The 23,558-nt window shown below is 44.3% G+C and overlaps 1 protein-coding gene across 6 annotated transcripts in view; it reads right to left on the bottom strand.

Annotated features, from left to right (window-relative positions):
- Nucleotides 1-23,558, bottom strand: part of ZDHHC3 (zDHHC palmitoyltransferase 3) — a 97,401-nt gene that overhangs the window by 70,213 nt on the left and 3,630 nt on the right. For 2 of the 6 annotated variants that reach the window (XM_073678158.1, XM_073678159.1), the window contains exon 1: nucleotides 923-1,122. The exons of 2 other annotated variants lie outside the window; for them this stretch is intronic. In XM_073678158.1, coding sequence (XP_073534259.1) covers nucleotides 923-1,107 — 185 coding nt within the window. In that variant the 5' untranslated portion in view covers nucleotides 1,108-1,122. Of the gene's footprint in view, nucleotides 1-922; nucleotides 1,123-12,492; nucleotides 12,614-23,558 lie in introns of those variants that run through there. 2 more of the 6 variants (XM_073678161.1, XM_073678163.1) reach the window with 2 other exon arrangements.

The following is a 23,558-nucleotide window of genomic DNA, read 5'->3' on the forward strand; positions in this document are numbered from 1 at the left end:
TGCGACCTTGCCCCGTGCAGCTGCGCCCGGCGTCTTCCCTTCTGTGTCTATGCAGCCTCTTGCTGCGTACTCCCGGAAGTGACTGCCGTGTCACAGCTGCGGGACCTGCTCATTCCACTGCGCATGCGCCGCAGTTTGGATGTGATTGGCCACCCGACGGTCACGTGGTGCACCACCTGACCTCCCACATGATGTATTTTAAGGTCCTGTTTCCACATCACTACACCTTCCCTTGAGAAAGCCGATCAGTATACACGCGAAACGCGCGTCGGGAAGCGGGCTTTCCCTTCTATCTTTTGGATTACTGACCTAGGGTAAGCACTGTTTATCTGCTATCCTCCTCTACTGTGGTGGTTTTTTCTACATGCCCCAATGGGGGGTTCTATTTTCTCCATCGCTAACTGGACTTTTACGGCTGACCTATTTACTAGTGATTTATTTAATCTGGATACTGCCTTAATCTATAGTCCATTCGTAGGGCTCTACTCTGTGGAGCCCTATTGCCACAGTTAGGGGTCGGGGGATCTATGTACTTTATGGATGCAAGCCATATCTATTGATACATGATTTTGTCGGTATGTATCCCTCTGTTATCCCCATTCGCCCCCCCCTAGTATTGTCAGTATTCGCTGCTACCGTTCCTAGCCCCCTTGCACATGTCTTTTTATTATATGTTTTGTGTTGTCTCATATTCTGTGTCAATAAAATTTATACCTTTTTATCTTTGACAAAAAGCTCCGTTTTTTCTCTTGGTGGTATAGATTTTACTGTGGGTAGCAAGTGTTTTTCTTGGAATTCTGTGTTTTTTTGCCGCCATGCATAACGCCTTTTTGTATGACCAAACAACTCAATCTTGGTTTCATCAGTCCACAGGACCCTCTTCCAAAAAGAAATTGGCTTCTCCAAATGTGCTTTTGCATACCTCAGCCGACTCTGTTTGTGGCGTGCTTGCAGAAACGGCTTCTTTTGCATCACTCTCCCATACAGCTTCTCCTTGTACAAAGTGCGTTGTATAGTTGACCGATGCACAGTGACATCATCTGCAGCAAGTTGATGCTGCAGCTGTCTGGAGGTGGTCTGAGGATTGTCCTTGACTGATCTCACCATTCTTCTTCTCTGCCTTTCTGATGTTTTTCTTGGCCTGCAACTTCTGGCCTTAACAAGAACTGTCCCTGTGTTCTTCTATTTCCTTACTATGTTCCTCACAGTGGAAACTGACAGGTTAAATCTCTGAGACAGCTTTTTGTATCCTTCCCCTGAACAACTATGTTGAATAATCTTTGTTTTCAGATCATTTGACAGTTGTTTTGAGGAGCCCATGATGCCACTCTTCAGAGGAGATTCAAACAGGAGAACAACTTGCAAGTGGCTACTTTAAGTAGCTTTTCTCATGATTGTATACACCTGGCTATGAAGTTCAAAGCTCAAGGAGGCTACAAAACCAAAAAAAGTGCTTTAGTAAGTCAGTAAAAAGTAGGCAGGAGTATTTAAAACAAGAAAATGATAAGGGTGCCCATACTTATGCACCTGTCAAATTTTGTTTGAATGCAAGTCTGGCTTCCAGACTTCAGGCAGTCATTGCCTGCAAATGATTCTCTAGTATAAAATTACAGTAATTTGTCCAATTACTTTTGAGCCCCTGGAATGAGGAGGCGTTATAGAAAAATGGTTGAAATTCCTAGAAGTTTCAAATTATATTTTTGTTCAACCCCTTTAATTAATCCTGAAAGTCTACACTTCAATTCCATCTAAGTTGTTTCATTTGCATTAAAAAATAGTGGTATGCAGAGCCCAAATCACGAAGATTCAACCACTGTCCAAATATTTCTGGACCTAACTGTATGGTGCATCACAGACAGCTCAGCGATGAATGACTTGTAGTCACTCTGTTTTTCCATAACTCTAATGCAAACCTTAAATTACAGATGCAACTGATTTAAAGGACCCAGCACTGTGTAAGAAAACAAAAAAAATATTTCCACCTCCTGAACTGGTGCTGCTCTTCCATATTGTGTTCCCCGCCACTCTATAGGCATCAACATTCTGCACTCTGCGTCAAGTGACCTCTGCAGACAATCAGGAAAAAAATATTTGACCAGAAGGTAAAGTCTGCGGACAATCAGCGGATGATGATTAGCTGCAGTGATTATGTGACACCCCCTCTGGATGCTGATGCCACCAGACTGGTGGGGGACACAGTATGGAAACAATCTGGGAGTTGAGTACAGTTTTTTTGGGGGCTCTCATACCACTTGAGGCCCATTAACATTAACCTGTTAGTAGCGGAGCATCCCTTTAACACTGAAAGCTAAGCTGCAGAGAGTTCTCTGTCTCCTAATTAGTGGAATAGTCAGTACTTATGGTATATAATGTCTCTAGTAAATCTTAACTACGAAACTTAGCACACCAGATGAGGAGAGTCATTTCCATTAAAGAGGTTCTGCAGTGAAAACAAGTCATCACCTGTCCAAAGGATAGGTGATCATTTATTGATTGGTAGGGGTCTGAATGAATGGAGAAGCAGTACACATGGCTGACTGCCGCTCCATTCAGTCTCTATTTGGCTGCCATTCGCTGTGCTTCTTCAGGAAGGCATAGACAATGCATGTAGCGCAAATTGGACATGTGTACAGTACTGTCACTCAATTCTAAAGAAAGTGCCCTGTCAGGGATAAAAAATTCTCTGTTCTGCGGAAAGTCCCAGCTACAGTTATATGAAAAAGTTTGGGCACCCCTATTAATCTTAAGCTTATTGTTTTATAAAAATTGGTGTTTTTGCAACAGCTATTTCAGTTTGATATATGTAATAACTGTTGGACACAGTAATGTTTCTGCCTTGAAATGAGGTTTATTGTACTAACAGAAAATGTGCAATCTGCATTCAAACAAAATTTGACAGGTGCATAAGTATGGGCACCTCACCAGAAAAGTGACATTAATATTTAGTAGATCCTCCTTTTGCAAAAATAACAGCCTCTAGTCGCTTCCTGTAGCTTTTAATGATTTCATGGATCCTGGATGAAGGTATTTTTGACCATTCCTCTTTACAAAACAATTCCAGTTCAGTTAACTTTGATGGTCGCCGAGCATGGACAGCCCTCTTCAAATGATCCCACAGATGTTCAATGATATTCAGGTCTGGGGACTGGGATGGCCATTCCAGAACATTGTAATTGTTCCTCTGCATGAATGCCTGAGTAGATTTGGAGCGGTGTTTTGGATCATTGTCTTGCTGAAAGATCCATCCCCTGCGTAACTTCAACTTTATCACTGATTCTTGAACATTATTGTCAAGAATCTGCTGATACTGAGTGGAATCCATGCGTCCCTCAACTTTAACAAGATTCCCGGTGCCGGCATTGGCCACACAGCCCCAAAGCATGATGGTACCTCCACCAAATTTTACTGTTATATGTACTTATTTGACTTAACGATTTCTCTGTATTCCATGTATTAAGAGTTATTGGTGCCTCAGCATGTCATTATTATTGTGTGTTAATTTACTGATTTATATGGAGAGGTGTCCCATTCATTGTGATGTACTTCTTTCAACAGAGCAACTTTTATGCTCTGTTCTTCTATAGTGTATCCTCTGCTTTGTTGCCACCCACATTCTGTGCGCGTGCGTGTGATGCGACCTTGCCCCGTGCAGCTGCGCCCGGCGTCTTCCCTTCTGTGACTATGCAGCCTCTTGCTGCGTACTCCCGGAAGTGACTGCCGTGTTACAGCTGCTGGACCTGCTCGTTCCACTGCGCATGCGCCGCAGTTTGGATGTGATTGGCCACCCGACGGTCACGTGGTGCACCACCTGACCTCCCACATGATGTATTTTAAGGTCCTGTTTCCACATCACTACACCTTCCCTTGAGAAAGCCGATCAGTATACACGCGAAACGCGCGTCGGGAAGCGGGCTTTCCCTTCTATCTTTTGGATTACTGACCTAGGGTAAGCACTGTTTATCTGCTATCCTCCTCTACTGTGGTGGTTTTTTCTACATGCCCCAATGGGGGGTTCTATTTTCTCCATCGATAACTGGACTTTTACGGCTGACCTATTTACTATAGTCCATTCGTAGGGCTCTACTCTGTGGAGCCCTATTGCCACAGTTAGGGGTCGGGGGATCTATGTACTTTATGGATGCAAGCCATATCTATTGATACATGATTTTGTCGGTATGTATCCCTCTGTTATCCCCATCCCCCCCCCCTAGTACTGTCAATATTCGCTGCTACCGTTCCTAGCCCCCTTGCACATGTCTTTTTATTATATGTTTTGTGTTGTCTCATATTCTGTGTCAATAAAATTTATACCTTTTTATCTTTGACAAAAAGCTCCGTTTTTTCTCTTGGTGGTATACATGCTTTTGGAGTTTAGTACTTGTTATTGCACACTACCTGTGGTTCATATAGTGTGCTACTAGGCAATATGCCTTTGGGATTTTTTGTTGTATTAATTATTTCTGTGTCTTTCACAGCTTGTCCCATTATTCTCATGGACTATAGGGCCCGTGACGTCACATGGCTCTCAACTTTAAATGATGTGTGCAAGGAGGATTTGGTTACCAACACCAATGATATCGCCCCAAATACGCAAATTTTAATGGTACAGCTTAAAGACCTCATCAGGAGGAGGACACGCACGTGGTGGAACCACGCTTTTTTGGAGAGATACATACAGCGGGGTCTGATACCCAGGGGACTCCGTATCCAGGTGTTCCCCTCATTCCCCATTAATGACGAAGTATTTAAAGACAAATGGGAAGAATGCACCAATACTTGCTCTAAAGGGCTTCTTACCCTTTTGAGAGACCGCAATCAGGCATCCATTATTGAAATGGAGAATGAGATAGAGGCTCTTTTAACTAATCTAAAACATGATTTGACAGTACCCGCTTTTAAGAAATTCAATGAGGAGATCGACACAGAGATCCAAATTCTGGCAGACGAACTACAAAAAGTCAAGACAAACAAGTTTCAGAGAGACATTAATGATCTGAAGGCTAATAGGGTATATAGATGGAGGAATCCTCTAAGGCAATCACGCCAGCGTTCTCGGAGTGAGCTATCATCTAGATCTAGATCTTCATCCTTACGCTCAGATATTTCCAGTGACCACTCTACTTTGCTCCCTAAATCTGATAATTCAGGGCCCAGAAATAAAAATAGTAATAACTACCGAGTTAACACAAGACAAAATGCCAAACGCTCGGCCCCGACTAAGGAACAATCGACGAGTGACAGTCAGAATAGCCTTCAGGTAATTAACCTCTCTTCATACACTTTCTCTGAAGCAGAATTGCAGGTACTTCGCTCGGGCCTGACCTTGTCCCCCTCTAATGGATTTCATCTTTTCACAGCCCTCAAGGACCTAAATCTTTTTTCACGTAAATTAATTTTGAAGAAATTGCACTATAAGGATCATATTATGCCATCGGCGATGAGCTCTGTTGAGAGGGAGGCGTTACAATCATTGGAGGACCTCCTCGGTGAACAGGCGACTGAAGCCAGAGGTAGGTTCCCTCCACAAATCCTTCCAAAATCCACACGCTTCCCCCCCCCCTTTTAATCAGCCCAGCTGTTGAGATATTTACTAGACGGGTCTCGGAGGACTTTAGGAGAATCTCCAAGGCACGGGGACAGGATAATCTTACAGGCCCTCAGAGAGCAGCCCTTAATAAACTCCAGTCATACCCTGATTTGGTATTTAAATGTGCTGACAAAGGTGGGAATGTGGTGGTTTGGCCATGTGTCCTCTATGAGAAAGAGGCACTACGGCAGTTACGCGATAAAAACACCTACACAAAATTGAGCTATAATCCGCTCCCTTCCTTCTCAGCAGAGCTACAATCCATCTTGGCTAGGGCCTTTGAGGCCAATGTTATAGACAAAAAGGTCCTTGAGGGTCTTACTGTACGGTTTCCTAGGGTCTCCACCTTCTACCTGCTGCCCAAGGTCCACAAAGACGCCGTCAACCCACCGGGGTGCCCGATCGTGTCTGGTATTGAGAGCCTCTGCGAACCTATCTGCAAATTTGTCGATTTTTACTTAAAACCTCTCGTAGAGACTCTCCCTTCATATTTAAAGGACACGACGGGCGTTCTTACTCGCTTTGACGGCGTCTCTGTGGACTCTGACACTTTATTGGTTACAGCGGATGTGGAGACCCTATACACGTGCATTGATCATTCTGACGGTTTGGAGGCGGTCCGCCTCTTCCTCGGGGCCTCCAACCTGGGCGGCTCTCTTTGCGATTTAATTCTTGAGCTGCTGCGGTTTATCTTGACCCACAATTTTTTCATCTTTAAGGACCAATTTTACCTCCAGCTACGCGGCACGGCTATGGGCGCGGCCTGCGCGCCCTCGTACGCCAATCTCTTCCTGGGGTCCTGGGAGAGATCACTCTTTGGCGACGAGGGGGCATGGGCCGCCACACATATCTTATGCTGGCATAGGTATATTGATGATATCCTTTTTTTGTGGAGGGGTACACCGCAGCAGCTCAAAAGGTTTATGAGTGAGATTAACAATAATGATCTGAATATCCGCCTAACATATCAAGCGGATGCAGCTAAAGTCAACTTCCTGGACGTCAGCCTGGAGGTGGATTCTGACCTCTCCATTAGAACTGACGTATTTAGGAAGCCGACTGCTGTAAACTCACTCATCCATGCCTCTTCCGCAAACAATCCCGCAACCATTGGGGCCGTCCCGGTTGGACAGTACCTGAGGGTGAGGCGGATTTGTTCCTCTCCTGAGGCCTTTGAAGATCAGGCTAAATCCCTTCAATCTCGGTTCCTCGAACGTGGCTACAGCAAGCGTTCGATTAAAAGAGGATATAATAGAGCCAAAGCAACACCCCGCTCCCAACTTCTATACGGCCAGAGAATTAATAGGTCCACTGATAATCAGACTCGTTTTATCTCCACATAGTGGAACGAGATGCGCACTATCCTTAAGAGACACTGGCCCATCTTATTGACAGAACCTGCTCTGGTGGACACCCTTGGAGACTCTCCGTCCATGACGTCGAGGAGGGCAAAAAATCTTAATGACATGATAGTCAAGAGTCATTACGTCCCTCCTAATAAAACTTTTCTTTCAACATTTCAACCCACTCTAGGGTGTTTTCCATGCGGTCACTGCTTGGCATGCAGCAATGTCCTATGTACCCGGACTTTTGACTCTGCGGCAGGGGATAAACAATTTGTCATCCGACACCGTATCTCCTGCAGCTCCACTAATGTGATTTACTACGCTACGTGTGGATGTCCGCTCATTTATGTTGGCCTTACATCTAGGGAACTCAGGGTCAGAGTTCGGGAACACGTTAGGGACATTGCTGCGGCCAAGTCCGTGACGGACCTCTTTGAGCTAAAAACTCTTCCCCGTCATTTCCGCCTCTTCCATAATTGTAACCCATCATCACTACTTATTCGGGGCATAGACATTGTCCATCTTGGGGCAAGAGGGGGTAATGTGAAACGTATATTGGCCCAGACCGAAACAAAGTGGATAGTTACACTGGATACTTTGTCCCCTAATGGCCTGAATGAGACCATTAGCTATGCTCCATTTTTATGAACTACCCTGAGTGTACCTCCTCCTGGTGATATTCTCTCTTTGATCTGCTCTGCGTATTTGCTGTGTTTTTCTGTAGTTTTTATTTTTAATTTTATTTTTATCCTTTTCGTCGGTGTGGTTTTTATGTTTCCTAATTTTTGTTTTTTTATTTTTTGTCCACTAATTTTTGTATAGGTCCTTTCTATCCTCCCAAGATATACAGCTACGCACCAACCTCGTCTCTGCAATTACTATCTCCGATCCTCTGTATGCATCATAACTATGGATGGAGATTGTTATATGTACTTATTTGACTTAACGATTTCTCTGTATTCCATGTATTAAGAGTTATTGGTGCCTCAGCATGTCATTATTATTGTGTGTTAATTTACTGATTTATATGGAGAGGTGTCCCATTCATTGTGATGTACTTCTTTCAACAGAGCAACTTTTATGCTCTGTTCTTCTATAGTGTATCCTCTGCTTTGTTGCCACCCACATTCTGTGCGCGTGCGTGTGGTGCGACCTTGCCCCGTGCAGCTGCGCCCGGCGTCTTCCCTTCTGTGTCTATGCAGCCTCTTGCTGCGTACTCCCGGAAGTGACTGCCGTGTCACAGCTGCGGGACCTGCTCATTCCACTGCGCATGCGCCGCAGTTTGGATGTGATTGGCCACCCGACGGTCACGTGGTGCACCACCTGACCTCCCACATGATGTATTTTAAGGTCCTGTTTCCACATCACTACACCTTCCCTTGAGAAAGCCGATCAGTATACACGCGAAACGCGCGTCGGGAAGCGGGCTTTCCCTTCTATCTTTTGGATTACTGACCTAGGGTAAGCACTGTTTATCTGCTATCCTCCTCTACTGTGGTGGTTTTTTCTACATGCCCCAATGGGGGGTTCTATTTTCTCCATCGCTAACTGGACTTTTACGGCTGACCTATTTACTAGTGATTTATTTAATCTGGATACTGTCTTAATCTATAGTCCATTCGTAGGGCTCTACTCTGTGGAGCCCTATTGCCACAGTTAGGGGTCGGGAGATCTATGTACTTTATGGATGCAAGCCATATCTATTGATACATGATTTTGTCGGTATGTATCCCTCTGTTATCCCCATTCGCCCCCCCCTAGTATTGTCAGTATTCGCTGCTACCGTTCCTAGCCCCCTTGCACATGTCTTTTTATTATATGTTTTGTGTTGTCTCATATTCTGTGTCAATAAAATTTATACCTTTTTATCTTTGACAAAAAGCTCCGTTTTTTCTCTTGGTGGTATAGATTTTACTGTGGGTAGCAAGTGTTTTTCTTGGAATTCTGTGTTTTTTTGCCGCCATGCATAACGCCTTTTTGTATGACCAAACAACTCAATCTTGGTTTCATCAGTCCACAGGACCCTCTTCCAAAAAGAAATTGGCTTCTCCAAATGTGCTTTTGCATACCTCAGCCGACTCTGTTTGTGGCGTGCTTGCAGAAACGGCTTCTTTTGCATCACTCTCCCATACAGCTTCTCCTTGTACAAAGTGCGTTGTATAGTTGACCGATGCACAGTGACATCATCTGCAGCAAGTTGATGCTGCAGCTGTCTGGAGGTGGTCTGAGGATTGTCCTTGACTGATCTCACCATTCTTCTTCTCTGCCTTTCTGATGTTTTTCTTGGCCTGCAACTTCTGGCCTTAACAAGAACTGTCCCTGTGTTCTTCTATTTCCTTACTATGTTCCTCACAGTGGAAACTGACAGGTTAAATCTCTGAGACAGCTTTTTGTATCCTTCCCCTGAACAACTATGTTGAATAATCTTTGTTTTCAGATCATTTGACAGTTGTTTTGAGGAGCCCATGATGCCACTCTTCAGAGGAGATTCAAACAGGAGAACAACTTGCAAGTGGCTACTTTAAGTAGCTTTTCTCATGATTGTATACACCTGGCTATGAAGTTCAAAGCTCAAGGAGGCTACAAAACCAAAAAAAGTGCTTTAGTAAGTCAGTAAAAAGTAGGCAGGAGTATTTAAAACAAGAAAATGATAAGGGTGCCCATACTTATGCACCTGTCAAATTTTGTTTGAATGCAGATTGCACATTTTCTGTTAGTACAATAAACCTCATTTCAAGGCAGAAACATTACTGTGTCCAACAGTTATTACATATATCAAACTGAAATAGCTGTTGCAAAAACACCAATTTTTATAAAACATTAAGCTTAAGATTAATAGGGGTGCCCAAACTTTTTCATATAACTGTATATGATCACACCAATCAATAAGTTATCACCTATCCTATGGATATGTAATAAATTGTTTTTTTTTACAAAAAAAAAACCTTTAATGAAGTGCTATACATTGAAGATGTATACCTAATGCCTATAAATATACATAGGCAATACTAACATGCAGAGGCAAATAAACATGTTCCAAATGCCATGCCACCCCTGTGTGGGGTTTTAAGAGCCTCAAAACATTTTTTTCTACCAATTTTGCTGTATACTTTCACAGTGGAATCACACCCTCAGAAATTCAGCAAATCTGCGTCCAAATTCATATGTGTGGGGAAATCTACATGGGGTTGATTGAATTCTGCACCATACTGTGGGTAGGTTTGGTGTCAAGCTTTTCCCTAAACCAGACACCCCAAAGTGTTTGTTAGTTTTGTAAATTGGATTGTGTAAGAATGACAATTACTGGATAATGAACAGACTGAGAATTTCATGAGTAGTCAGGATGGCGTATAGACACCAGACTAGAGACACTGTAGTCTCCTAGGTATTAGTGTTTGCTTTACTGAACAAAGCCCTACATCTAGTATTGATTATAAAAGCTTCTGTGATGTCCAGATGGGAACAAATAATTATTACATCAGCCTAGCAATAAAAGTTACGAGAGCCAAAAGTAATCCAGTAGATTATATAGGCACCTATAGATATGAGATTGCTGTGAGCCGTTTCATCATCCATCCGCCGACCCCAAATCACAAGCACGTATGCCTAAGCCTCTGATATGAAAGAAAAGGACGAGAATTCATTTCTCCTCATGGGAGGGGATGCAAAGGAAGATGCTTTGGCCCTCATAAACACACTGTACTGATAGATCCCACTAATGACTAAAGTTGTAGCGCTAGAGGTAGTTTCGCTGCAACATAAATTACTAAACAGATCCGTTACAAGCTACCAATAAGAAAGAGAAAACTAATGGTGTGACCCATCATCAAGGGTAAAACTGCCTGTTACTAACCAGTGCATGAATGTGCCACTCAGGGACAGGAGATAAAGCAGATCCCGTATTAATGCGATTCCCTACGACCAGTCAGGAGGGCTCATGTGTTACCCTTAGCCTTGTTCAAAGTCCTTTAAGCCTATGACGGACGTGAGCATTATCACTGCTGTCAGCTAGCTGAGAGAGCTGCGCTAGGGTCCTACTGTACATGAAAGAGTCATTCCTAAAATCACAAGTTATCCCATATCTATAGGGCTCCAGAGCCCTGAACTTAGGGGAGTCCCATTGGTTTGACCCCCAGCAATCAGTAAGTTATCCTCTATTATAGGATAGGCCAGAGGTCCCCAACCTTTCTGACCTTGAGAGCCACATTCAGCTATGAAAGAGGGTTGCGAGCCACATCCAGCTCTAAGAGAGGGTCGCAAGCCACATCCAGCTCTAAGAGAGGGTCGCGTGCCACATCCAGCTCTAAGAGAGGGTCGCGAGCCACATCCAGCTCTAAGAGAGGGTCGCGAGCCACATCCAGCTCTAAGAGAGGGTCGCGAGCCACATCCAGCTCTAAGAGAGGGTCGCGAGCCACATCCAGCTCTAAGAGAGGGTCGCGAGCCACATCCAGCTCTAAGAGAGGGTCGCGAGCCACAACCAGCTCTAAGAGAGGGTCGCGAGCCACATCCAGCTCTAAGAGAGGGTCGCGAGCCACATTCAGCTCTAAGAGAGGGTCGCGAGCCTCATCCAGCTCTAAGAGAGGGTCGTGAGCCACATCCAGCTCTAAGAGAGGGTCGCGAGCCACATCCAGCTCTAAGAGAGGGTCGCGAGCCACATCCAGCTCTAAGAGAGGGTCGCGAGCCACATCCAGCTCTAAGAGAGGGTCGCGAGCCACATCCAGCTCCTGCCCTACTCACAGTGGTGACACTCAGAGCCCTCCATTACCGGTATAATGACAGCCAAAGCTTTTCCACTGAAATCACACCAAGGCAGTATGCCAAGCTCCAGTGTTTCCCATTTTACCCCCATTCAGATCTGCTCTTCTGTGCAGGGCTACACACAAGTCACCATCTAGAGATCTACTCTTAATAGCTGTTTGCTACACCTGGTGCTAATGCACCAAGCTGGCAGGTAGCCGCGAGCCACACATCACGGGCCCACGAGCCACATGTGGCTCTCAAGCTACAGGTTGTTGAACCCTGGGATACGGGTTATCTGATGATTTTGGTAGTAATCCTTTTAAACAACCCCAACTTGTTAGAGGAGTCTCTTGCCAATAAGCAGATCACAAAGTGTTGACATGCTTCAGATTGGGGGAAAAAAAAAACGTTTTTTGTAATTCTGCATTACATAATGCCCACTGGAATCAGAAGACGGTGTGTGTCATGCAGGACCGGGCAGGTCCTCCACAGTGAGAAGTTGTAAAACTACGGAACAATTTGGCAATAGCTGAGGATCCCGAGCTGGAACCCTACTACTTACTCAGAATTCCCATAAGAGGTGATAGAAACCCTGCTAGTTTACTATCAGGGGATTTTAACAAGGTCCTAATATAAAATTCTCTGGCTTATAAATGAATACCTGCAACAAGAAGGTTTTGGGGATAATCATTTTACATATTTAACTTGCATAACACATCAGTATCACTAAATGACAGACAAGTAATCCAACCTTGTCTATACAAACATATTGTATCAACCAGGCACATAAAGAGGGAAATCAGAAGACACCTCACCAACCTAGATCCAAGTTGTGGCCATTCAGATGCCTGTCACTAGTAATGTGCTGCCGGCAACCAGGAAACAAAGTGCAGCTCTTCCTTTCAAGTCACTTCCTTAAACCTGTCCCAGCCCAGCCCTCCACTCCCGCCCAGCTAACAAGACAGGGACATCCAGAATCACTGATACCAGCTACAGAGGGAACTTTGCTCTTCCTATTAGAAGTAACTACTTGCAGAGAACCGGTTGTACTCAGGATGATCTAATAGTTAGAAGTCAGTGGGTACATCAGCATCTAAAGAGTTGCCATGTGAGGAAACGTTCTTTACAACTCTATATACTCAAACAACTAAGGCTACATTCCCTCAATGAGCTTTTGGTGAGTTTTTATGTTGCAGATTTTCTGCACAATTTCTGCACCTATTGAGTAAAAGAGGTTGCTTGCATTATTTAAAAAATTCACAGCATACAAAAACTCACCAAAAGCTCATCATGGGAACAAAGCCTTAGCCTTATTGATGTTCTTTGCGCTGCCTGCAGTAGAGCAAAGCGAAATAGCGATGCAACTGCGCAGGTGTGAGACCTCGTTCAGCTATGTGGGTGACGCAGGACGCATCATCCACATCAATCAGAGCCAGAGGACGGCTTTTACTATCAGAAGAGGAAAGACGTCGCAAGGAGGATGCCCATGGGACCGGACCAGCCTCATTAAACCCCTTTACCCCAAGGGTGGTTTGCACATTAATGACCGGGCCAATTTTTACAATTCTGACCACTGTCACTTTATGAAGTAATTACTCTGGAACACTTCAACGGATCCCACTGATTCTGAGACTGTTTTTTCGTGACATATTGTACTTCATGATAGTGGTAAAATTTCTTCACTATCACTTGAATTTATTTGTGAAAAAATCGGAGATTTGAAGAAAATTTTGAAAATTTTGCAATTTTCAAACTTTGAATTTTCATGCCCTTAAATCAGAGAGATATGTCACACAAAATACTTAATAAATAACATTTCCCACATGTCTACTTTACATCAGCACAATTTTGGAACCAAATTTTTTTTTTTGTTAAGAAGTTATAAGGGTTAAAAGTTGACCAGCGATTTCTCATTTTTCCAACAAAATTTACAAAACCATTTTTTTTAGGGACCACATCATATTTGAAGTGACTTTGAGGGGCCTTTATGACAGAAAATTCTCAAAAGTGACACCATTCTAAAAACTGCACCCCTCAAGGTGCTCAAAACCACATTCAAGAAGTTTATTAACCCTTCGGGTGCTTCACAGGAATTTTTGGAATGTGGAAGAAAAAATGAACACTTATTTTTTTTCACAAAAATGTTACTTTAGACCCCAATTTTTTTATTTTTGCAAGGGTAACAAGAAAAAATGGACCCCAAAATTTGTTCTGCAATTTCTCCTGAGCACGCAGATACCCCATATGTGGCGGGAAACCACTGTTTGGGAGCACGGCAGGGCTCGGAAGGGAAGGAGCGCCATGTTGCGTGTGAAGAGCCCCTGATGTGTCTAAACAGTGGAAACCCGCCACAAGTGACACCATTTTGGAAACTAGACCCCTCAGGGAACTTATCTAGATGTGTGGTGAGCACCCTGAACTCCCAGGTGCTTCACAGAAGTTTATAACATGGAGCTGTGAAACTAAAAAATCTAACTTTTTCCACAAAAATGATGTTTTAGCCCCAATGGTAAGAGGAGAAATAGGACCCCAAAAACTGTTGTGCAATTTCTCCTGAGTACGTCGATACCCCATATGTGGGGAAAATACACTGTTTGGGTGCACGGCAGGGCTAAGAAGGGAAGGAGCACTGTGTGACTTTTTGAACGCAAAATTGGCTGGAACTGAGAGTGAACGCCATGTCGCGTTTGGAGAGCCCCTGATGAGCCTAAATAATGGAAACCCCCCCACAAGTGACCCCATTTTGGAAACTAGACCCCTCAAGGATTTTATCAAGGAGTATAGTGAACATTTTGAACCCACAGGTACAACACAGAAATTGATAACTTATTCAATATGATGACCTAATGTTATCATTAGTCTTGAGCACAAGTGCTCGCTACTTGAGTTTGCATCGGTTACTCAGGTATGCACCATGTATGGTGGGTGCTCAAGTGACATGCTCGAGTCCCCGCCCCACATGTTTCACGGTTGTTAAGACACCCAAAAAAAAAAACATGCGGGGATCGCTCGTGCATGGCAGGCAATCCCAGCGAGGTTTTTTTGGCCGCAGAGCATGTGGGGCGGAGACTCGAGCACCCGTGATACTCAGTGCATACCTGAGCACCCGATGCGAATTCAAATTGCGAGCACTTGTGCTCAACACTAGTCGCCATATCGTCATCATTTTTTTTTTTTACTTTTGAAAAAATTACTAACCCTAGCACAACCCTAACCCAAGCACAACCCTATCCATAATCCTAGCACAACCCTAACCCAAGCACAAACCTATCCATAATCCTAGCACAACCCTAACCCTAGCACAGCCTTAACCCTAGCGTTTATTTTTTTTATGCCTTCCCTCGTGCGGTATAAGTGATTAAGACGACATTATTCTTCGGGTTGGTGCGATTGCAGCGATACCAGATTCATATTTGGGTTTTTATGATTGACAGCTGTCACACACTAAAAGACGCTTTTTTTTTGCAAAGACTAGTTTTTGCATCGCCTAATTTTGAGACATATAATTTTTCCATATTTCGGCCGACAGAGTCATGTGAAGGCTTGTTTTTTGCGAGACGAGTTGACGTTTTTATTGGTACCATTTTCAGGCACGTGACATTTTTTGATCGCTTTCTATTCCGATTTTTGGGAGGCAGAATAAACAAAAACCAACAATTCAGGAATAGTTTTTTGTTTTTTTTTTATGCCGTTCTGCGTGTCGTAAAATTGAAAAGACAGCTTTATTCTTCGGGTCAGTACGTTTACAGCGGTACCACATTTCTACAGTTTTTTTATGTTTTGACGCTTTTACACAATAAAAGCTATTTTAAAGAAAATTTTTACTTTTTTTTCCCCACTTTCATTCTTTAACTTTTATACTTTGTCCCACTATGGGACTTTCACTTTTTTCACACAGATCGCCTTTATAGCATAGAAATGCTGCAGCAGCATCTCTACGCTATACAGGCTGCAGCCATGCGAAAACAAGTTAGTTAGACCGTGCACTGAGCACGGTCTACCTAACTTCCTGCTGTCTGGTGACCCGGATGTCGTCATGATGACATCGGGTCACCATGACAACCACCGGGACCCGGCAGAGACAGCGTGGGACGCCGGAGAGGAGGTGAGTATCTGCGCTTACCTCCCCTTGCCACCAGAATGCTGCGATAGACTTCGACCACAGCATTTCGGGGGTTAATGTGCCGGGAGCTGTGCGGGTCCGCTCCTGGCACATAGTACCGTGTGTCAGCTGTGACAATCGGCTGATACCTGGCGGCGATCGCCCCGCAAAGCTTGTGTGCAGGCGCGCTCCCATTATGCAGTAATAGTACGTCCCTGACCCAATAGGCCCAGGGCACAGGGTTGTACTATTACTGACCATGTCAGAAAGGGGTTAACTACAGCACGGGACCAAAACAAATGGTATTTTTGAGGTGTACAGGGGGAGTCAGGAGGAAAATTAATCATTTGTGAAATGCAAAACAAAAGCAGAAAAAGGTGGTGGCATTTGTTGGGATGTTAAAAAACTGGTGACGGGTTCCCATTAATTATTCCTAATTCAGTATTTGCTATATTTGTTATTTCCTAATATCTGAAAGGGGTTTTCCCACTAATGACGTGTTACCAATCCACATGATGGGTAATACCGCTCAAGATATCTCTGCTGGCAGACCACTGATTCTCCTCAACTGTTAGGATGCAATGGCAGAATCATTGATGCCGCTATATTCAGTGTCTATGGGACTGACAAAGCTGGCTGCCTACAGCGCTTGGCAAACTCTGCCAGTCCCATGGAAGGAGCGACAGCCGTCATGCCTGACCATGTTGTATGCATTGAGCAGGAACAGGTTTGGGACAAAAGGGGTCACAGTAGTATGGCCCCTGGTATCAGACACATCACCTATTGTGTGGATAGGCAATAAATATATTTCTTGGGGAACCTCCTTAAGCGGTCCCAAGCCATAATCTTTATTTTGAGCACTAATTAACAAATACACTGAAATTAGTAAATATTCTTCTTTCTTGTTCACTTTCCTTGTTCAGGAATTAAAAATGCCAACCAATGACTATATTTAGTCAGCATAACAGTAGGGCTGACATATTGTGATAAAGGATTCCCAGGATATGGCGATATTGGTAAGTCCTAATGTGTTTGTATATTGGAAATAACCCCAGAAATAGACGTGCCCCAGTGTGACTCTGGCATTTTGTACTTTTGCAGGAACAATGTTTCTTGCTTACACAGGAGGAAAGGTCACACATGAACTGGCTGGTGCCTGCATGGGTAACCTATATTACTGGATCAGCAACAGAGTGCTCAGGTGGGCATAACCTAAAAATTAGCATGATGTCTCATGCACAGAGTCCTATTACGGCATTGTTTAGTATGGAGCAATAATGATGCTGCCAGTGTACTGTTTTGGCCTTTACTGTACCTCCCCATGCCGCCGCGCATATCTGTACGGGGGGACATGTGGCCCCTGTGCAATGCTCTAAAGAACAGGTACATTCACTAACAATATGGTTGAGTTATACAGCAATTTTGTCATCTACACATAGCGCTACATATCCTGTTGCAGATGTTGTCTTTAGACGCCAACAGAGACAGCTCTGAATATTTATGAGGAAGCAAACAATCCATGGACTTTCAGGAGCTTGATCGCTGTGCTCCACGGAGGCATCAGATGTCACCATCAGATTCCTGCTTTCAGATGACTGCTATTAATCACAAGGTTAAATATTTTTTTTTATTTATTGTTAATTTTAATGGAATATTAACTTTCTCCCCAAGTGACAGATCTATGGCATCTACATTTGCTAGGCCCTCTGCTGAGAAGGCCCCAAAGTCTGAGAAAGATCTGTGATCCGATGAGTTGGCTAGTTACTTAGTAATCGTATTCCACAGTGAGACACTGTCTAAGGAGGCGTTCACAAGCAGCGGCCACGGTGGTCTTTTCACGGCTTCCGTGCACAATCACATGAAGGGATACGGCTGGCAGCGTGGTCTTGCAGATGACATAGCCATTGCTCTTCCCAATTAAGTGATTGTACAGGGAAGCAGTGAAAAGACGGCAGTGGCACAGGACCGCTGTGTGTAAATGCAGTCTAGGCAAGGTTTTATACAGATTACAATGCCAGGACTGACATTGGATCTCCAGACCGGGCACTGTGGTCCATATAAAGACTGTAAAATATGCCTATCTAAAGCCAGCCCTAAGGCTATATTCACAGATTTGTGATCATCTAAGACAGAGGTCTCAAACTCAGCTGGGCATATGGGCCGCACACGGAAAAACATTTAATTTGGGGGGCTGCATTATTTGCATGACAAAGTGACATTTTTAGTGATACCATTTTATTTTCTATACACCTTTTGAACTGGTCCTCATCTTGTAGACATGGTCTCCCCTCCAGGTCCCCCATATTGCAGACATGGTCTCCCCTCCAGGTCCCCCATATTGCAGACATGGTCCCCCATATTGCAGACATGGTCCCCCATCCAGGTCCCCATATTGCAGACATGGTCCCCCATCCAGATCCCCAATATTGCAGACATGGTCTCCCATCCAGGTCCCCCATATTGCAGACATGGTCCCCCATATTGCAGACATGGTCCCCCATCCAGGTCCCTCATATTGCAGACATGGTCCCCCATATTGCAGACATGGTCCCCCATCCTGGTCCTGATGTTGCAGACATGTCCCCCATCCAGGTCCCCATGTTGCAGACATGTCCCCCATCCAAGTCCCCCCCCCATACTGCGAACAGGGCCGCCCCCCCCCATACTGCGCACAGGGTCCCCGTCCCCCCCATACTGCGCTCAGGGTCCCCGTCCCCCCCATACTGCGCTCAGGGTCCCCGTCCCCCCCATACAGCGCTCAGGGTCCCCGTCCCCCCCATACAGCGCTCAGGGTCCCCGTCCCCCCCATACTACGCACAGTGCGCCCCCCTATACTGAGCACAGGTCCCCTGTGCTGTATTTCACATGACAGAGAAAAAAAAAAAGATTCTCACCTGTCCTCCTTTCCCTCGGTGTCCTTTCTGCACCTGTGGCCCGCAGGCACAGACCCCGTACGATCGCGGCTCTCTCCAGCCGCCGCCGCCATCAGCGCTGTAATGCAGAGTATTTCCGCGCAGAGACAGGTTCTCTGCACAGCAATACCAGTGCCAGCCGCCGGCCTATCAGAGGTCAGCAGCTGATATCAGCGCATGGCAGTGACGCCATACGCCGCTGCGCTGGGACGCAGATGTCAGTTGCTGGCCTCTGATAGGCCGGTGGCTGGCACTGGTATTGCTGTGCAGAGAGCCGGTCTCTGCGCGGCAATACACTGCATTACAGCGCTGATGTCGGCGGCTGCTGGAGAGAGCCGCGATAGTTATGGGGTCTGTGCCTGCGAGGCCGCAAGAAGCAGCCGGAGGGGCCGCATGCGGCCCGCGTGTTTGAGACCCCTGATCTAAGAGAAATGTACCATTTTTTTATCAGGACTCATCCTAGTTGCATCTGTTTTTTCTCATCCGTTTAATTTCTCTGAATCAGGCAGACTGAACTTTTTTCATCCACTGACTTTTAGCAGTGGACCAGTTAAAAAAAAGGATACAACAGGGATGGAAAACTCAAGTACAAAGTCTATAGTGGTGTGAAACCGTGTTTGCCCCCTTCCTGATTTCTTATTCTTTTGCATGTTTGTCACACTTAAATGTTTCAGATCAAAAAACAAATTTAAATGTTAGACAAAGATAATACAAGTAAACATAAAATGCAGTTTTTAAATGAAGGTCTTTATTATTAAGGGAAGAAGAAATCCAAACCTACAGGGCCCTGTGTGAAAAAGTGATTTCCCGCCACCTTAAAACATAAATTAACTATGGTTTATTAGATCTTTGAGAAGCTGAATTCAATTTCCCTAGCCACACCTGTTCTCAATCAAGAAATCACTTAAATAGGACCTGCCTGACAAAGTGAAGTAGACCAAAAGATCCTCAAAAGCTAGACATCATGCTGCGAGCCAAAGAAATTCAGGAACAAATGAGAAACAAAGTAATTGAGATCTATCAGTCTGGAAAAGGTTATAAAGCCATTTCTGAAGCATTGAGACACCAGCGAACCACAGTGAGAGCCATTATCCACAAATAGCAAAAACATGGAACAGTCGTGAGCCAGGAGTTGCTGGCTGACCAAAATTACCCCCAGAGTGCAGCGACAACTCATCCAAGAGGTCACAACAGACCCTATAACATCATCGAAACAAATGCAGGCCTCACTTGCCTCAGTTAAGGTCAGTGTTCAGTGACTCCACCATAAGAAAGAGACTGAGCAAAAATAGCATGCATGGCAGAGTTCCAAGACGAAAACCACTGCTGAGCAAAAAGAACATAAAGGCTCGTCTCAGTTTTGCCAGTAAACATCTTGATGATTGCCAAGACTTTTGGAAGAATACTCTGGACTGACGAGACAAAATTTGAACTTTTTGGAAGGTGTATGTCCCATTACATCTGGTGTAGAAGTAACACAGCATTTCAGAAAAGGAACATCATACCAACAGTAAAATATGGTAGTGTGATGGTCTGGGGCTGTTTTGCTGCCTCAGGACCTGGAAGACTTGCTGTGGTAAATGGGTCCATGAATTCTGCTGTCTACCAAAAAATCATGAAGGAGAATGTCCGGCCATCTGTTCATGACCTCAAGCTGAAGTGCACTTGGGTTATGCAGCAGGACAATGATCCAAAACTAAGATTTTGGAGTGGTCTAGTCAAAGTCCTGACCTTAATCTGATTGAGATGCTGTGGCATGACCTTAAAAAAGTGGTTCATGCTCGGAAACCCTCCAATTTGGCTGAATTACAACAATTTTGCAAGGATGAGTAGGCCAAAATTCCTCCACAGCGTTGTAAAAGACTCATTGCCAGTTATCGCAAATTCTTGATTGCAGTTGTTGCTGCTAAGGGTGGCCCAACCAGTTATTAGGTTTAGGGGGCAATCACTTTTTCACACAGGGCCCTGTAGGTTTGGATTTCTTTTTCCCTTAATAATGAAGACCTTCATTTAAAAACTGCATTTTGTGTTTACTTGTGTAAACATGCAAAAGAATAAGAAATCAGGAAGAGGGCAAACACTTTTTCAAACCACTGTATCATCTGTTTTACACAGATCCCAATGGACTTTAATGGCCAAGTCTGATCCGCAAAACAGAAGATAATAGGACAAGCCCCGAGTTTCACAGAAAGGAGACATGGGTCCATTTTTAAAACTGGTGTGTGTATGGCTCAATGAAACTCTATGGGTTTGTGTGTTGTTTGTAAAAAAAATAACCAAAAAACGGACAGCACTAGGACCCAAGGATGTGGAAATGCAGTCTAAGAGAAAGGCCAAGAAGAAGGTGCATGAGTGAAGACATACAAAATTTTATGCAGCTGTCTTGGTCAGATTTAAACTCTGGACGGGTGTAAATGATCTAAGCTAATGAAAGATGCTTGCTCAAAAGTGTCCTAAACTCAGATAGGGCCAGCTATTTTCTCCTCGTAGATGCGGCGGTCAGTCTAGAGATGGATACAAGTCCCAGGCATCTGTTACACACCTGTCTTGGATCTATGCTTTGCTTCCCTAACCCGATCTGCTAAACTTTCTTTTGCCCCACATTGGGCTTTGCAAGTAGCCCGGCGTGCTCATGTGCGTTTATTTCCTAGGCTTATACAAGACTTTCCAAGATAGACACCTGTGTCTTGGTATTACGACTTTCTAATGTGACTTTTAGTTTTTCTGTGCAGAGTTCCTGTCCCCAGTCTCCAAGATGCATGTAGTTTCCAGTCCCTGAGTTTCGTGCCTGCATCTTTCAGTACCACTGCTAAGTGGCTAGATTCATCTGAATGTCTCCTTTATGCCTGCGGCTTCCATGGTTTTCAGACTTTTTAGTTACTCCGGAGTTCTGTCTGCTACCTGTCTGCGGTCTCCTTGATGCCTCCTGTCTGCCTGTGGCTTTCAGTCCTTGAGTCTGCAATCTGACAGCCGTCTCCAGTAAGTCTGCAATCTGACAGCCGTCTCCAGTAAGTCTGCAATCTGACAGCCGTCTCCAGTAAGTCTGCAATCTGACAGCCGTCTCCAGTAAGTCTGCAATCTGACAGACGTCTCCAGTAAGTCTGCAATCTGACAGACGTCTCCAGTAAGTCTGCAATCTGACAGACGTCTCCAGTAAGTCTGCAATCTGACAGACGTCTCCAGTAAGTCTGCAATCTGACAGACGTCTCCAGTAAATCTGCAATCTGACAGACGTCTCCAGTAAGTCTGCAATCTGACAGCCGTCTCCAGTAAGTCTGCAATCTGCCTGCCATCTTCAGTAACTCTTTTAATGGTCTCCTGTCTCCTATCAGTGTCCTGTGTGCATCACCCACTTGCTGTACCCCTACAGCGATATCAAAACGATGTTCCGTCTTATGTTACTTACTTTAACCACTTCAGGGATTGGAAACCTGGGAGCAGTTAAAAGAAATTACATGCTCATTTTTTGTGAGGTATCCAATAGGAAACCTCACACTTCATATACTAAACAGCATAGCGTAAAAGCCACTGCAAAAACGACAGTGTAACTGCCTTAGGACAACGACTGCCAGTGTTTTCCTGAAGAGGCTTCACCTTTGACAATTTGGCACCTTTGCTGGCATCCAAATGACCCCGTGTTCACATACTCTAAGGTTGGAATACCAATTAGTGATTAAGTGTGACATGAACATACCCCTTTAAAGGGAATCTGTTACCACCTTAATGCTGCCCTCTCTGATTATGAAGATTTGGGACATTCATCTGTTACATGTGTCAGTCCTGTAGCTTTGGGAGAACTTTACATCTTATTACTTGCAGAGCTCATATTTATGAACTGCTAGGATAACTCTGCCCCCTTACTGACTGACAACTGTCTCCGTATTACTGTGCATCGGCAGAAAGTGTTCAATCTGTACCTGGAGGGTGGCGTTAGGCAGAAACCCATGGATACCTAAGACTCCACTCATGTGCTCATCAATGGAGTGAACTCCTTCCACACAAAATCTGCAAAATGTACATTTTTCTAAAACTGCAAGATAGACACATATTACAGGAAAAAGAAACTGAAATCAGGATGTCCACCATTATCTTGTGCTGCCTTAAGGGTGCTCATTAGGCCACGATCTTCACTTTTTTTTGTGCTCCCATACACTTGAATAGACGAGTCTCATGTGAACGTAGGTAGTGACAGATTTAATTTTAAAAAAATGTACCTTATTATCTAACTTGAAGGAGATATAGAGGAGTAAGTCATAAGATGAGAATACGTCTCCTCTTAGAGGAATATTGCGCTGATTATTCAGTAAGCCGTCTGTTCATTGCAGCGGTCATAGATCTGAGTAGAAAAGCAGCCCAGCAATGGACAATGACATTGCTTGTTTGGTTGTATTGTGAAGTAGAATGACATTTCTCCGTAATGCAATGCAATACCAGGCTGCCCTCCTGCCACGCTCATCTCCAAGTGATACTGCAGATTGTACCTGACCCCTGGGCGATGCAACACCTCTTTCTTATAACTTAGCGTCTTACCTTACAAGAATAAGAAAACTGTTTTCGGTGAGGAGAAACAATATTGTGAGTATGTACCAATAATACATAAAAATCTCCTAAGAATTCCCCAATAATAGAAGAGAAAATGATAACCTGAGAGGTCTTTTATCTTTGTGTTTCCTGCAAAGGGAGCAGTTACCCGAGAAAATAACATGGGATACAGAATTTCCACATCTACAATATATCTGGATGCTGATGTGTAAAATTAGTGTAGAAGCAGTGCTGTGTATTTTCTAACCTGCGGCATGGTCATTATGTCATTGAAATGTTATGAATTTTTTAGACAGATTTCTCTCTTTGCAGCATATTTGCTGCAAAAC

The sequence above is a fragment of the Phyllobates terribilis genome, unplaced genomic scaffold (assembly GCF_046119375.1).
Source record: "Phyllobates terribilis strain yellow unplaced genomic scaffold, ASM4611937v1 Scaffold_4__5_contigs__length_816908805, whole genome shotgun sequence".
In the NCBI taxonomy this organism is placed as follows: Eukaryota; Metazoa; Chordata; class Amphibia; order Anura; family Dendrobatidae; genus Phyllobates; species Phyllobates terribilis.